The sequence below is a fragment of the Empidonax traillii genome, unplaced genomic scaffold, assembly GCF_003031625.1.
Source record: "Empidonax traillii isolate 1590-97213 ecotype Southwest subspecies unplaced genomic scaffold, ASM303162v1 scaffold1548:size177740, whole genome shotgun sequence".
In the NCBI taxonomy this organism is placed as follows: Eukaryota; Metazoa; Chordata; class Aves; order Passeriformes; family Tyrannidae; genus Empidonax; species Empidonax traillii.
Window position 1 is genome coordinate 150,022 of NW_020956741.1, and position 16,427 is coordinate 166,448.

The window sequence follows — 16,427 nt, forward strand, 5'->3', positions numbered from 1 at the left end:
ACTTTCTGCCACACCCCGGACAGGGCAGTGCTTCCAGAGGTGAGTCGTGTTTAGACAAAGCCGGACGCGTCAGACACAACGTGCCGTCCTTTCCACAGTCAGAGTGCCCTCCAAGAAATGGATTGTGCTGAGTGGCAACACACTGAACGGGTTTTTTTCAGATATGGGTGCCAAAAATCTACTAACGGAACAATAAGACTAAAGCTGAGGCGACAATGACTGGACATCACACACTCATCTTACCTCCATTGTCCAGGCATCGGGAAGAGCGTGCACTCTGAGGTGGTTTGTGAGTGTGACTGAAAAATGCACTTCCCAAAAGCTTCATGTTGGACAGGTAAAGCAGATTACTACACTGGGCCAGAAACACATAGGTGGTTTTTACTAGCACCTAACGAAAACAACAGAAAGCACTAGTGACCTCCATCCCAATCCCTTTGTCAAAGACTGAACATTCTCTCTCTTCCTCCTGCCCCCTCAAAAAAACAAACAAACAAACCTCTACAAAAACAAAACAAAAAAAAAACCAAAACAAAACAAATCAAGAAGAGATCATATTTTGGAATTGAATGCTCACTATTGATCTGTGCTTTGAACATGTCCTTTAAAAAAAATAATAAAGGAAAAATATGAAACCAAAACAATGTAAACAGGAAGGTAAAACAACTGAGTTAGAAAAACGACATCTGAAGCAAACTTTTGCAAAGCCACTCTGGTATTGTATCAGCTGGAAGCAAATGACATTGTTTTTTGAGAAATACGACTCCACCTATGGCCCAACAACTTAAGCTGATACATCAAGCCTTGCACACAAACACTCCACAAAGCCTTTAGAATAGCTGATGCTTGCATTTTGCCCAGACATCCATACAGCTAGCTCTGACCAGGCGAAGCGCTGGGAATTCATCACAGTTAAAACAACATCAGCACGCAAGGTGAGCTCTCCAAGGCAGGGGGATGGTGCCCCTGCATAAATGTCCATGAAAAGCAGTCCTTATATCTGTCAGAACTCTGCTAACAGATCTTTCCAGATATCAGTCCCTGATGGCAGAGACTCCACCTTTGTCAATCCACTTCTTTTCTTCCCAGCCGGACAGTGTGCTGATCTCAGCAATTCCTCCCTCTGTGCCTTCACCTTTGTTTCAAGCCCCAGATATTAGTGCACTCATGCAGAACACATTTGCGAGAGGCTGATGTATTTCTTTGCCCTTTGTGAAAGGCTAAAACACCTCCTCCAGCTGAACTGGTGGTGACAGGAGCTGTCCCCAGGTCGAGCGTGCCAGTCTCTTTGTGCCTTGCCAGAGACATCACCCGTGGCTGGAGGGGTCCCTGGGGGGGTTGAGGAGAAGGCCTTGGGAGGGCAACCTGGCAGTTCCCAGGCTGATCTCACGCAGTGCTCAAGGGCCATTTCATCACCTCAACATGGTCATGTAAACACTCACAAGAGCTTGCCAATAATGTCCACACTCAAAAAGCCATTTACCCCTTAGCTGATTTTACAGCTCCTGTGGAATGTCTTGCTGCCTTCCTATTTGGGAAGCAGGTTTGCCTGACCTAGAAGCAGGCAGTCCCTTCCTCCTCCACAGCCTAGGAATGCTGCTCCCCCTGCACACACTGTCCCACTCTCTCTTTGTCACTGCAGGGTTTCTATCAGCTCACCCTTCAAGAACAGCTTCAGCACCACTTCAGCAGCTCCCCAAGCTGGAAACCCACCTGCACTCAACATGAATATAACACATTCCCATGCCACAAAGCTGAGAATGGCCGTGGAGAACCTACTGGAGGCAACCCCAAAGCCTCCAGCCACGACCACGTGGTATCACTTAGAGAACACCACGATCACCGCGCTCGTGCTTGCAGCTGTTCCTCACCTACCCGGTCAGCTCTCTGGAGACAGGAGCCCCAGGGGGAGCACCAAGGGCAGGGGCACTGGGACTGCTGTGGTGCTGCCAGCTGGTCCCCCCTCTGCAAGTGCCAGGGTCCCAGGGGCATCGCAGGCTCACTGAGAGCACAGCTGGGCTCAGTCACCACAGGCTGCTGGCCCGGCTGGCTTTGCACAGGTTGGGTACAAACAGGGCTGCACTTACTCTCTTCTAAGCAAACAAAATGCTGCTTCTCACGCTGGCAATCAGGTGGGAAAGAATAAACTTTCCATTAGCAATGCTGTCCTGCTGATGTGTACAAAAGCAAAATATGCAATTACTTTAATTTCTTCTTTACTTTCGCCCATTGGGAAATTTCACATAAACAATACCCCTTTTGTTTTCATCTACATGGACTGGAATCAGCCCTTGATAACAACACACATAGTGATGAAAGGCCATGAAAGGTGATTAAATAATTTAATCATCTTAATTAACACTATCTCCATATATGTCAATGCAGCTGTGACTTGGGCTTTTGCTGCACGCTTTTCTGATTGCAATTTTAATCCTTGTTATTCATGTCTATGCTATACTGCAGAAATGATTTTTCTTTACCAAGAAAAGCTCAGACCAGACATCTGGTTTATAAAGAGAATCCACATTTTCACCCAATTTTCCAGCTGGAATAACTGAAGCAAAAGGAGGTTGGGCAACTCACTCATTTACTCAAGGTCACAATCAAGATCTATAGTGACATAATATTGATATAAAATAGCCCTGGAATCCTCTTCACTGTTTTTTTTTTTTTTCCAAGTACTAAAACACTCCCCTTCACACATGTGCAAGCTGACTGTACAGCTCTTTTTGTGTCTGATATCACATACTTGTAACATATATTGGATGTCATAGATTCCCGTGAATACTCTTCTAGTGCCTCTGGGTATCTTAAGCAATTGAGAAAGCAACTGCATGTAATAATTCATCATCTGGGTCCTATAACTGAAAGCTAAATAATGGCATTTTGGAAGGGATAAAAAAGCACACAAATTTCAAAGGCAGATAAGCAAGATTACTTTCTTATTTTAGAAAAAAAAAAAAAAAAAAGGAGTGAAGTATAAAACCCTGCAAGTCAGATTTACATTAGTTAAATTTGGTATATGGGAAAGAGAAAATGACAGCTTGCATCCCTTTGACATCACCATTCTCTTTCTGTTTTCCTGGAACACAGAAAACAAAACAGTGTAGTGGAATAGACACCGCCAACCTCTGAAATGGTATTTCTTATTTCGACAAAACTTTCCGTAGATCCAGAGAATTGTTTCACCTTTCCAGGCCTTTTATTTTTTTTTTTTTATGATTTCTTAATTAAAAACTGCACCTGTGTGAGTCTACAGACATCAAAGTACAGAACACAGATAATAATGTTTCTCCTGAACACTCTTTCAGTTGGCACTCATGCAGGTTCCCAGCCTGAGATGGCACCAGTATATTTATGAGTTCCCAAGGACTTGTCTCTTATGAATTTTTTTTGCAGTCATTCTTCAAACTTACACATTTTGTGGCAAGGAAATCCAGTTTTAATATTAATTCTGTAATTTTTTTCCTCAAAAACTTGCCCCCTATTAGTTTAATCTGATGATTCCTACTTCATCTTGTCTCAACATTGAAAGAAAAAACTGCTAGCAAGGCCTAGGTGCCTCTGACCATTCTTGATTTTTATGGCTTTTATCATATCCCTTCAGTTATTTTTCAGGCCAGTCCAGGCCTAGTCTTTATGTACACATGTAGTCATGGACTAATTTTGCTGATCCTCCTCGCCCTTCTCTGTAACTTTCCAACTCCAGTAAGTCTGTTTTGAATTGTGTGAGTTATTAAAGCCCTCCCAAGAAGTTGCTATGGAACTCTTCTATCCAAGGACAGATCAAAAAGCAAAACTTATTTACGATTTCTCAGTGAGCTGGAAAACAGGACCAAAACTATGTCATTCTTAACACAGTAAAGCTGCTCTGAGCTTCCAGGTCCCAGCCTCTGCAAGGCAGAGAGCTGAATCATAGTAATTCCTCCTCTTTTGCCTGCTGTGGATGATTTTCTCTGATGGGATGAGCGCAAGCCAGTATTCTTCCCCTGGTGTTTCTCCCCCCTCCCACATCTTGCTCTTTGTATCCAACGTGCAAAGACAATTGTTTGGACCTTCACTCTTGCCTTACCGTCAACCTTAAACTGCTCACTGACAATCTGACTCTGTATTGAGAGGTCTTAATTTGGAAATTCTGTTGGGTTTTTTTTTAATATGGAAATTCTGGAAAGTCCAAAAAATTCCCCTCTTACCGTAGAAATAGCTGGAACATCCTGACTCTTATTTCTAAGTGCCGTTTGAGCTGGAAACAAAATAATAGTCAGGAAATCAGACACTAAGAGGTTAATTTCTGATTTCCTACAAATACACACTATAGTCAGGCATAAACAAGTGCCAGAAAGGGATGTGGATGGGAAATAAAGCAGAGTTTGCTGCAGTTCCTCCTCACTCAGCTCCTTGTTCTGCCTGAAACACTGCAGACACGGCCTGACTCAAGGAACAAATCCTTTTTTGAAAATATTTCCAAGAAATACAGTTGTCTTTTGAATGCAATTTACAAAAAGCAATGTTTAGCCACCAATTCACATTCTTTCTTCAGGCTCATGTAACTTAAAATTGCCTTTGAGTTTGTTTAAAAAAGGAAAATTGGCAAGCACTTAGCACGTACAAAAGCTTTTGGCAGCTTAAAAATACTGTGTAAAGAAACTTCTCAGTGGGAGCTGGTACAAACTTTTGTGTCAACTCATATCTCAAACATTTCATTTGGGCAGGTCCAGTTTGGTGCATTCTTCAAGAACTGGCTTTTTTTCTACAGTGAAAACATTTTAGAATTACATTTTATTAACTGATATTTACAGTTTCACTTAGATTTGGAGAGGAAGGGCAAAAATATATTGGTACAATTCCAGGCTTGAATTCACTCTTATCTTTTATGCAAAAAGCAGAATTAAGCATGTGTCAGCAAACCTTTCTATTATTTCCAAGTAGCTTTTCAGTTCAAACTGTGTTCATGAGGTTTCTCTATACTCCCATACGTTCTGCTAAAATATTCCACATTTACACAAGAGTTTGAGGGATGAGCACGCTATCTGTCAGAGCTGCTTGGTCAGAGGGTTTCTGAACAAAAGCAGGTGACAGATGCACAAACACTCCAGTCACGAGTCCTTCCCCAACTGACGTCTTTGCTACACTGTCAGCACAAACAAAATCAGGTGCTACAAGGGGCAAATGGTCATCACGAAGAACCAGATGCATCATGAACCAAAAAAAAAAAAAAAACCCACACTTATTGTGCATCTGAAATACCAGAAAGTGTATTCATTCAAAGTACTCAAAGAAACAGCGCATGTTTCCAGTTGGATGCATCAGATTCAAGGTTGGGATTACTCTCCCTGTATCTTCGACACATCTGATGCTCACATTCATCTGGAGGATGTGTTATGGAGCGCATGCACAACACCTGGGAGCAGACAGACCACGAGGGACTTGGTTTCTTTCATAACAGGACAGTTAAAAGATAAAAGGAGACCCAACTGCAAGGTTGAAAGGCCAAAAGAATCGGACATTCCTGGCAACAAACAAGCTATTAGGTAACTGCTTAGATCACTGCACCCCCTTAAGGATCGTGCTCTTGCTTAGAACCCAAAGAGCTGATGGTGGTCGATAGCCAGAGGGACTTGAGCACTGCGAAAGCCAAAAGAGTCACAGCTGGAATGAGCAAAGCCAGGCACAAGTGCCAGCTGGCAGGTGGAGAGACCAAACAGGCAGCTGGATACTCTCTGCCTTGTTGCTTCTTCTAGGAGCTCTAGGGATATGAGAAAAAAAACCTCATGCATGTGGGAGAATGGGTTAAAGACAGGGAAAGGGCTAAGGCACTGAAAAGAAAGAAGTGCAGATCAGCTGTGTGAGCACTTCTTCTTCTTTACCTTCAAGCCACAAGTATCTAAAAATTAGAAAGAACAGGCCCAATTCCAAGATTAGTTTCTCTCCAGAACTTCACTGTAATCCCATTAAGATCAGATCTCCTATAGAGATAGCTGCAATGAATGTTTGCACATAATTTACTAATGGGAGAAACATCTCAAAGACAATAGTGGAGCATCTGGTTCCAGGAATCTACACTTAAGTAATTAATCTCTTTACTGCTAAGGCTTACCCTCTGAAAGAGCTAATTTTAGCACATAAGTCACAACCTGTGGAAAACATCAAGGTAACATCAAACCCTTACTGAGAAGCCAAAGAAAGTTATGAGTGATTGGTGATGTGACGTTCAGCTCCCAGCATCCCAGTTTCAGAGCTAACCACTGACTGATCCAGCGAGGCCACACACATTTTCCACTCTAACTTCACCATCTCTTTTTTGGGGGAAGAGAAACAAGCAAGCAGCACAGAATTACCCTTCTGATCCACTTTACTGCATGAAGTCAAAACCTTATTCTGCTGGATTTGCACACATTTAACTGAGAACTCAATCTGGCTGTCTCATCTTCCAGCAAGTATCAATACTAATGAAAAGAAAATGAGCACAGCAGTTGACAGATGAGAAGTGAGGAAAAACAAACACCAAAGGCACGAAATATTCAATTCATTTGGTTCCATACACTGTGTTCAGAGTGATCCCTGAGGCAGAAAGAAGTCTGACAAACATTACAATGGCTATTTTTCATCAAAAACCACACAGAGAGAATCTATTATTTTTTAAGCTAACCACAAATTGGCAATAATTATTAACAGACTGCAATTGTAGAAGTAAGATATTGCACGCAGTTTCTTTCTGTTTAGACAGAAAATAGCATTTTGTTCTGAAGAGGCAACAAATTAGCAGGACAAAAAAAAAAAGGCACATTTTTATAGAATATGTTTACTTACAGAATTTAAAAATAAGAGTCCTAGCAAAACTGAAATAATTGAGCCCCAGAACAATGAAGGAATAATTTTCTTTCTGACTAGAAATATGTGCATGGATGTACAGCTACCACACCTCAGCATAGGAGCTCAGGGCCCTTGGTCTGAGCCAGCTTCAGCTGGATTAAACTTGGAGCAGTGCCCTGAGATGATGTCAGACCTTTGCCACCCAAAACATCCTGAAGTATTCATGTGACATGCTTTTTGGTGCTGAATCCTAATCCTTTCCCTACCATGGTATTTCTCACTCCCAATCACTAATTCAAGCTGGAAGCCTTCGTTATTCAAGGAAGTGATTCTAAAAGACCAGGAACTGTTCCTGAATTTCCTAGACAGTCCCTTTTCCTTCATCTTCCTTGGCTCCAAACACACTGAAGATAACACACCTGTCCCTGTATTCCTAACACAACATTACCGCAGTGAGCAAGAGTGCAGTTACTCGAGCACTTCAGCAGAGAATTCTTTTGTTTTTTTCCTCTCACAAAAGTACATCTGCCAGTTAATACTACCTGACAGACTCAGATGGGCTGAAGACTTGGAAATTAAATTCTGTGTTTAACCTGTTCCCCTTAAGGTACAGGAGGTATCACAAGCTGGACTCATCCACCCGACGACAGCAGTCATCTGGCAGTCATGAAGCAGTACTGCCTTTCGTCAACACCTTGTATGATTCAGGAAGTGTAATCTAGAAGTCAGAATCTCTTGAGAGGTTTTAGAAATCAGGTGGCAACCCCCTGAGATGCACAGATAAAAATAAGAACACCGAAGCTACCCACAGCAGGTTTTGCAGCGCACAGTTAATCACACTCCAGTTTACACTGCAGATGTAACTCACAGTATCCACTCCCCAGTTTAGCTTTCTGCCACAGCTGATGGTGGAATGGTTCAGCAGCTGCTGTGAAGTGAAATGACTCCTGTTGCCACGTGACCTTGCTTTGCTGCCCAGGGGTTACTGGAGAGGCTATGGAGCAATAAAGACTTTCCACATACATTAAACCAAATAATTCTGATAAATGGAAGAGTACGAAGCATAAAGGCTCAGAGATGTATCTCTGTCTCATGAGCAGCGAAGCTTTGCATAAGGCTTTTGTCTGAAATGTGCTAAACTGGAATTCTGATTTATTGAAACTAGGTTTAGGACAAGTGTATTAAGACTGCTGTTGTAAAGAAGAAACTTCAGGAAAGTGAGAAATATCAGGAACGTATCTGTCACACTCCATTCAGATTTCCAATCCACCCCAAAGGGGAATGGAATGTATTTAAGCTGAAGTCAAAGCAGAAGATGGTTTTCCACTTTAGGAAGGAAGAAGTGGAAGAAGGGCAAGGGAGGAGCGTTTAAATTCAGTAGGAAGAGGCATACTCACTGTGAAGCAAAAACAAAGCTTCTGATAAGAGCAAGGGGGGAAGAAAAAGCAGCATCAGAATACCTTGATATGTCAACATAGAGGAGTGGTAGCTAGCCCTCAAAAATCAACTATCTGACCGAGGTTTAACAGCAGTGCAACTAATTAATTTCAGTTGAGAAGAAACTGCATTTTCCACTTGACTTGTCTCTTTCTCATCACTAAACTCTTCCTCTCTTACACACTGTCTTTGCCTCGACAGCTCTCCCTCCTCCCTTTGCCTCTCCCAGCAGCTTTTACTTTGGCAGTACTTTTGGTTGGCTGGCGTTCTCCAAGGGCCCCAGTGTCTTTATGACTCCCTTCCTCTCACTCAGCGTACCTCTCACAGGGCAGAGCTGTTTCCAAGCTAAATCAATATCCCCGTGTTCGTAGCCAGAGACCTGAAATGGACTCTGGACTCAGCTTATATGCATTTAAATCCAGTTCAATGCTACTCAGAGGATTCTGTATTGACAACAGCACGAAAAATAAAGCCCAGCCCAGCTCTCAGTGCTGCAGCCAGCAGTGAGTTAAGGGCAGCGAGACTGGCACTAATATCACTTTCTGAAAGCATGAGTTTAATATACTGTGCCTTTGTACTCTTCCTGAACCAGCTGCAACTCACCCCAATTCAGCCAAACAGAACAATCTACCAGGGCCTGGGCCAAGGATAGAGAACGAGCGTTGGGGATGACAAGCGCTGCTGCCACCACGCTGCCACTCACCTTCCCAACCAGAGGCTCTGCAGCTGCCCTGTGGCACAGGGCAGTGCTCCAGCTGCAGATCACCACAGGTGCCCACGCTGGCAATGCAGTGCAAACACCTGAGGTGTGCCAGGGGTGTGCAGCAAGCACCACAGGTGGATTTCTGCACCTCTCTGGATCTACACGCTGCCTGTGCTGCCCCAACCGGTCTCCTGCAAGCTACGGACAGCAATACCACTGCTAATGGAGTTTATGCTCTTTGTAATGGAGCTTGAGCAGCGTGGGACAACCCTGCTCCTCAGCCAAGACCCTGCAGCAGGTGGTGTCACTGCTCTCAGCCCATTTCTGTAGATATTAACTACCAACCTAAGCCACTCACACAGCCTGGTCAGCACAATGCCTGGAGCAGCCACACATGCCAGTACCAAAACCTCACTGTGGGAAGCAAAAGACCAAATTATTTGAACCAATTCATGAGTCTGGAACTACTTGTGCAGCCCAAGATGCGCATAAAAAACTCAGAATTACTCTGAAAACAGGCCTAAAGGCTGCTGGTTCCAAATACACATATATATGTTTTATATTTGTGTCCAACACTACATTGTCTCCTGACAGCACGGAACAAAATACTTCTACTAAATTCTGTGTGAAATACATTTCAAAGCATTTTCTTGAACTCTTCAGAACTTCAAAGATATTATTGTGTTAATTTTAGATGGTTCATCCTTCACCTAGCACTTGGTATTTAAATCTATGTTAATATCTTAATTATTACTCAGTTTATATTTCCTTTATCATTCATTCTAATATTTAATATTATGGTAAACACAGGAAAGCAGACAAACATAAATGCCAAATCTATGCTCATGCCTGATTTGGTGTATGGGGGTACCACCGGTACACAGCTCCAGGTTCCTACAAGCATAGCTCACACAATCCCAAAATCCCAGGCTAGACAGACCATTGGGATTCTTGTCTTAACTCTCCTACTTTCCTCTGCAGAATTATCCAAACAGCAAAATGACCAAGAGAAATATGGAAAGCTTGCATTTGCTACAGCCCCTCAGAGCTAGAGCCAGGCAGAACTGCAGAGCATTGCAGACAAAACTGGGACAAATCAACCATATGTGTGCATAGTTTTGTTTAGATACGTGCTTGTGACTCAGAGCAGCGTGGCTGCAGTTGGCCAAAGCCTAGAAAACCTGAAATGGGTTTTTTTTCCCTGGTTTTCATGAGTGTATTTCTCTCTTTGCCTTCTTGGCTTTAATCTAGTGCCACTGCCTTTCTATAGGTCAATTTTCTTCTCTGCCAAGAAGCATTTTGAACAAACACACACGTCTAACACTGTGATTTTTGTCAAATGCATAAATCATAAAGCCTTCCTAAAGTACTCCCAAGGACTTACAAAGACTTGTCTGCGCCCCTTTAATTTATACCTTACTCTTTCAGGTACACATTGCTTACAAATAAATAGTTTCTTTCTTCTCTCTCTTTTTTTTTTTTCTTTAAAAAAAAGAAAAAGAATAAATTGCCCTTACGTAGGAGGATGTTTGCACCACAGTTGCTTTCAGTCCACACTCTTCATAAGCTATCACAAAAATCTGGTTAACACATTCATAATAATCACATTCCACATACTGTCGTACTACACATGTTGCTGCAACATTAATAAGAACTGAAAGCAATACAAAACACTGCTGCTCAGAGCACTAAAGGCAGATGGAGAAGGTTTGCTCAGCGGAAAAAGGTCACTTTTAACTCCATCTCTTTCTGATCCAAAAAAGATGCAAAGGTAACAAGAGCAGTGGCAAAAAAATGGCTCTGCAGCAGAACTGCATTTTGTGCATCACTTACTACTTTCCTTCTTTGTACTCTAAAGTTATTCATTTATTCAAACACAGGCCTGTTTCTGTTCCTGCTGAGGTCAAGCGCCCAAGTGGAAGTTAAGGTCAAATAAAACTACATATGTTTATTGTTGCCTAAAAATGTATTACACATTGAAGCTTCTGACTCAAGCTAAAAAGGTACGAATATTTTGAATGGTTTTTTTTGAACTTCACAGCCCTGGGTAGTCTGGCTTTGCAAAGACAATCCTTTCTCCGAGACTGCAGGAAGAGAACACCTTTCTCTTCCCAGAGTTGAGCCTCGTGCCAGCCTCCAAAAGCCACAGCAAGTCCTTCCCATTTGTGTACACACAGACACATTCACACCTACAAAAACAGTATGTCCTGAGTCAGAGATCTTGCAATTCTGAGAGTTGTCACCCATTGATAGCATTACAAGCACATTCTACAGACCTTCAGTATGGAAATGCATACAAATGAGGAAATGAGTGCACTGAATTATTTCAACTAGAAGCCGAAAATTAACACAGATCGTGCAACAAAATTAAAGAACACGATTATGGAAGTAAACTGCAGTACCAGATGATGGAAAACTCTCTGTTCGTTTCTCTTCTGTTGTCTCTACTGCTTTTAGAAGAGTAAAAAACCACTTACAAACTAAGAAGTAGCTTGGGCAGCATTAATGAAGTGAATACTGCTATTGCTGCGTTCAAACAATATGTCAGCTCAAATTACAGTATTTTATTCAAAGTGCTAAACATTTTTTACATTTTTATGTGGTTTATTTCCAAGGGCAGGAGGGGTGGGGGCGGAGAGGAGGATTATATCCTCAAATACGCTTTGCTCTTATCACACAAATCTCAGCTGCCACAGTTCATAATAAATCACATGAAAAAAACACAGCATGACCTACTAGATAAAGCTCAACTTCAAGTCATAAGTTCCAAAGGCAGACCATCCAGAATGTTAGTGTCCTCCCTTAAAACACCACACAGTTCCACATAACCCCCTGTACTACATTTTCTTCCTTTAGGCATCTTCCTCTTCTCCCTTTTCTTGCAGAAACAGCGTGCACAGTCATTTGCATTCACTCTACCAGGGTTTCTAACATCTCAAACCTCATCATCTCACGGACTTGTTTTGAAAACCAGCTCTGGCACACATGCTCCTAAAGGCATAGAATACAACAAGGGTCTATCAAATGCAGAGTCACTGAACAAATTGATTCAAATTGTGTACAATGCTAGAGGTTGTTTGGACAACCTATTTTGCTTGTCTCTGGCAACTCCCAGGATTTCATCCAAAAGAAGATGACACACAATAGAAACTGTCAGAGAATTTTCAGTTCTCTCTTTTGAACAGCTCTTCCAGTTTTGTGGATCCAGCCAAGACAGCCTAGATCTAAAATTGATGATTTATTTGTCTTGCCCAAGGGTAAAACCAGATTTCTAAACTAACAAACTGAAGAGGAAAAAAAAAAAAGTCTGTGAATAAAGACATCAATCCTCATGTTCTGCAAGGACTGCAATGCTAGAACTACCTGCTGTGATGCCTAAAGGTTTCATACAGAGATCAGTAGGTGGCCATTAAGCAATAGCTGGAGGCTGTGTGTGGGTCTTCTTGCTTTCTTTTCTTGTGGAGTGCATCCAACATCATCTTCTGCTTGGAGTGCCACTGGCAAAACCAGGATTCCCAGAAGAATATCCTACAAGGATGTTCCCCTTCAGTGATTAACCAAGCAAAATGGGGCAACACCCACAGAGCTGTATACTTAGAGTAAGCATTTTGGGGTAGACCTCTGTTCTCTCTGACTCAGGGTTGTTTTCTTCGTGAAGGCAACACTAGGATGTTACTTTTGCTTCACACAGGACAGGCAAACTTACAAGAACACACAACAGCTTGGTGACTTGAAAAAGCTGTTTGAACAGAATGTATAGTTTATCTCCTGAAATCAATACCAAATACTAACACTTTCATATAGCTTATAGCCAGTGGCACACAAGCTACAGAGAGGAAGACCATTTCATCTGAAGGCACGAAATGACAAAATGCCAGGTGTTGAGCTGACAGGAACCAAACACCACTGGCAATCGTACCCAGCCCTGTCAGCGTGTCTCAGGTATTTTGGTTTTTGGGATTTCCTCACCTCTCTTCTTTGGGCACTCCAACTACTCGGTGCCCTCAGACATGAACACTCAGTAACACCTTGGGATCAGTTTAGCTCCTGGAATCTGCACAATGTGCATAATGACACTGTGAACTAAACACTCCTTTGCTCGTCTACATAATTGCCTCCACTGTATTATCCACACATAAACCTCAGTGATCTACAACAGACCAAGGGGAAAAAACTAATCTGTCAGGACCACAACGTGTTATTAAGGCCTCCAGCCCTCTTTATCACGGTGCTGTTTCAAGTAACATGAGTTCTAGTGCAAAGAGGACCATCCATTCTGCCACAAACTGCTCTGAAGCAGCACTTTCTTCTCACCTCAGTAGGTCTCTGCATCATTACTAAGCCTAACTGTGAAGCAGAATGGCAAATTCATTTAGATTATAACATAATTAACTGTTTGAAGACAAAATGGCAGGGTAATAACACACATCTCCAAAAAAAAGATGTGTAAAGGAGGACCATTTTCCTAAATCCTCCCCAGCCCAGCAGTTTTCCTCCAAAGCACCTGCCTACACTTACCCCAGCCTTCTGACAAGGCTGAACCATTCATCCTTTTATTCTCAAAGGGACCAAGAGGGAGAAAATGATCCCACAGAGCTCCTGGGAAGGGCAGTTTTTTGACAGGACAAACACCAGTGCATTAACCAGTGCTACAGAAAACATGAGCCCCCGTTAGTACAAAGGCTGGATGCTTCTGAGGCTGTGAGGGGATCCCTGAGAGCTCACATCCAGCATCAGCTGACAGACCATCTCGACTACCCTGCCTCTGCAGGGCAGGGGAAGCTTCTACAGCTCCCTCCAGTCCACAGGGTAAAGCATCACTTTCCTGAGAACCCAGGGGTCTTTGCAGTAGCTCTTGGAAACCTGATCTCCCAGGACTTACCAAAAAAAAAAAAACCCTGCAATTCAAGCTGCTGAAAATTGCTTCTGGCTATGGGGAGGCTGATCCAGTGTTTGCTCCCACAACACCCAAGATCACCCTTTTCTTCCATGATTGAAGCAAGTTGCACAGATGATCCATACTCAGACATGCTTCCAGACATTTCTCACTTCGTTATGCTTGAAATTACTACCAGGAAGGAGACATTTATCTGTTTAACTGCTGCTGAGGTCATTTACTTAACCATTAAGTGGGGGAGAAAAAAAAAGTTTGTTGCATAGATACAGATATTTTTAGAGCAAAAGGAGCTTAAACATCAACCTCACAGTGATGAAATCAATTCCCTTCCTCATTATGACCATTAGGGTCCCCCATGGATAACACCCTCAGCTGATACATAAAGCACTGATAAGACTGGGTCATTGCTACTACAGTTGTCCTGAGTGCACCACACACCTCTCTATAGGTGGCAATGCTCTCTATTCAAACCAACTGCTCAGCAAAGATATTAAATTCTCTCCTGTTACCATCATCTCTTCACAACTAAGTTATGGCCCTCTGTGAGAGTGGGGTATCAGAGGGGTGCAACTTCGGACTTCATTAAAATACACTTTACATAGAAAAAACCCCAAATATTTACCACTTAAACGTGTCCTGACAAACTGGCAAGAATATTATTCGCAGTGTCTTGGTAATATTTTTATCAAGTGAGAGCCACAGAGTAACAAATCACTGCCACCTCAGACGCAAACCACTCCAGGGTTCTGGAAATGCTCACCATATGTGTGTTTGGCAAAGAAGAACGGTAACTAAGCAGTATTCCTCATTCTGAAAAAACGATTTACAATGAGGAACAACCCTGTCACTTATTCCTAATGAACCTATAGTGCTTGTTACATTCTCACCACAAAATAAAAATAATCCAGTTTAATTCAGAAAGAAAAATGACTCTTGAAGACCGAGCCTTTCAAACCCTCTTTCACTAAAGAAAGGAGGCAACTCACTAAACTGGAAAGAAATGATCCAGCAAATATTTTTACTGCTGCAAACTCTTTGAGGCAAAGATATATGGGAGTTTATTTGCATATCACTTAATATAAATTCCAACTGCATCCTGGGTGCAAGTAAAGTTTTGTTTTGTTTTTCTTGGCTTTCGGGTTTGTTTTTGTTTTTATGATGAACAGACTTAGTAAACATTTCCTAAGCTGTTTGCTCTTTGGAATTCTAAGTCTGAAATAAAACACAACCACACTACCGGCTCCAGTGCTGCCTATCTCACAAACGGCAACAAAACCCACCAACAATTAAACATCAGAACATTTACTTTACATAGAGGTTATGTGCAGCTCACAGTTTCACTTACAAAGTAACATTTCAGCTATGTTTGACTGAAGCCACAGCAAACTAATCTACAGTGACAAATTGCCTGTCAATGCCCTTTCTCTCTGAATACATACAGGGAAAAAAATAATCACATAGCATCTGTAATAATAATTCTGCCACCTCTCCCTTTTGATTAAAGTATACCATACCATTATGATGAGAGTCCTGGGTCTGCTCATTTCATCATCGCTATCCAGTGGCAGAATTTCATGTGACAACTCCTCTCGCCGTCGTCGCCTGCAGATATGTGGACAGTTCCTCTGTACCACAGAACGAAAGGCTTGGAGCAGAACAATGCTGGCAGCACAACCCATATCTGCATCCTGAAGCCTACAAAATAACTTCTATGTTTATGCTGTGTTTGAAAAACAGTGGCTCCTTGTCCCTGAAAACAGCCTACAGTGCAGCTGCAGCCAGCTCGCTCTCCAATCGCTTCCTTGAGCCCTGATCATCTGATCACAACCAAAGAGCTTGGATGCAGACAGAGGAAAGATTTGATCCACTGAAACAGAAACACACGCAATATTACGATGCTTTCCTCTCCCTCCCTCCCTCCCTCCCTGCTTCTGCACTCGCATGAGAAAATGTGCTCCCTCTCTTGTACAATCAGCCACCTCCTCCCATTCCAGTTTCATGGAACTGAAAGTATTAAAATTCCCAGTTCAAAAGAGCCAGCTGTTCATTAAACGCACACACAGGCATCCACAACAACTGGCAGGATCAGTTTAAATGCTCTTTTTAAAAAAGTCATACGTAGCAAAAAAAACCAGCAAATAGCTGGAAAGTTATTAGCTCTCATTATCAGCATTGCTGGGTTTAAAATACTTTGCCTGAGGGTTTTTGACCACCAAAAAAAAAAAAAAAAGAGAGAGAGAGAGAGAGAGAGAGAAAGAGACATACTTAAGCACACTGAGGGATTTGGGCTGGGGTTTTTTTCCACCGTTTCATGCAATTTTCTAAAGCACAGCAAGTCCATTTGAGTTGTAAATTTAACAAGTGGTAAAAACGCAGAAATCTGGTCTGCTACGTCCAGCTCATGCTAAAACAGCCATGGCTCAATGGAACCAGCAGCGTGCAGGTCTGAAACGCCTCTCAGCAGTGGGGTTGTTGGGTGTTCCCACACGTGTACCTTCTGCAGAGTAATACACTTTAACATCTGCACAGAGGGGCTCTGCTGACACTGAACCACACAGCAGTGACCTTCTAATGAGA

The 16,427-nt window shown here is 42.4% G+C and overlaps 1 protein-coding gene across 7 annotated transcripts in view; it reads right to left on the reverse strand.

Moving 5' to 3' along the window:
• DOCK10 (dedicator of cytokinesis 10) overlaps window positions 1-15,576 on the reverse strand; it is a 118,273-nt gene extending 102,697 nt beyond the window's left edge. For all 7 annotated transcript variants that reach the window (XM_027907808.1, XM_027907811.1, XM_027907810.1 and 4 more), the window contains exon 1: window positions 15,365-15,576. In XM_027907808.1, coding sequence (XP_027763609.1) covers window positions 15,365-15,529 — 165 coding nt within the window. In that variant the 5' untranslated portion in view covers window positions 15,530-15,576. The remainder of the gene's footprint in view (window positions 1-15,364) is intronic.
• Window positions 15,577-16,427: the final 851 nt, after the last annotated feature.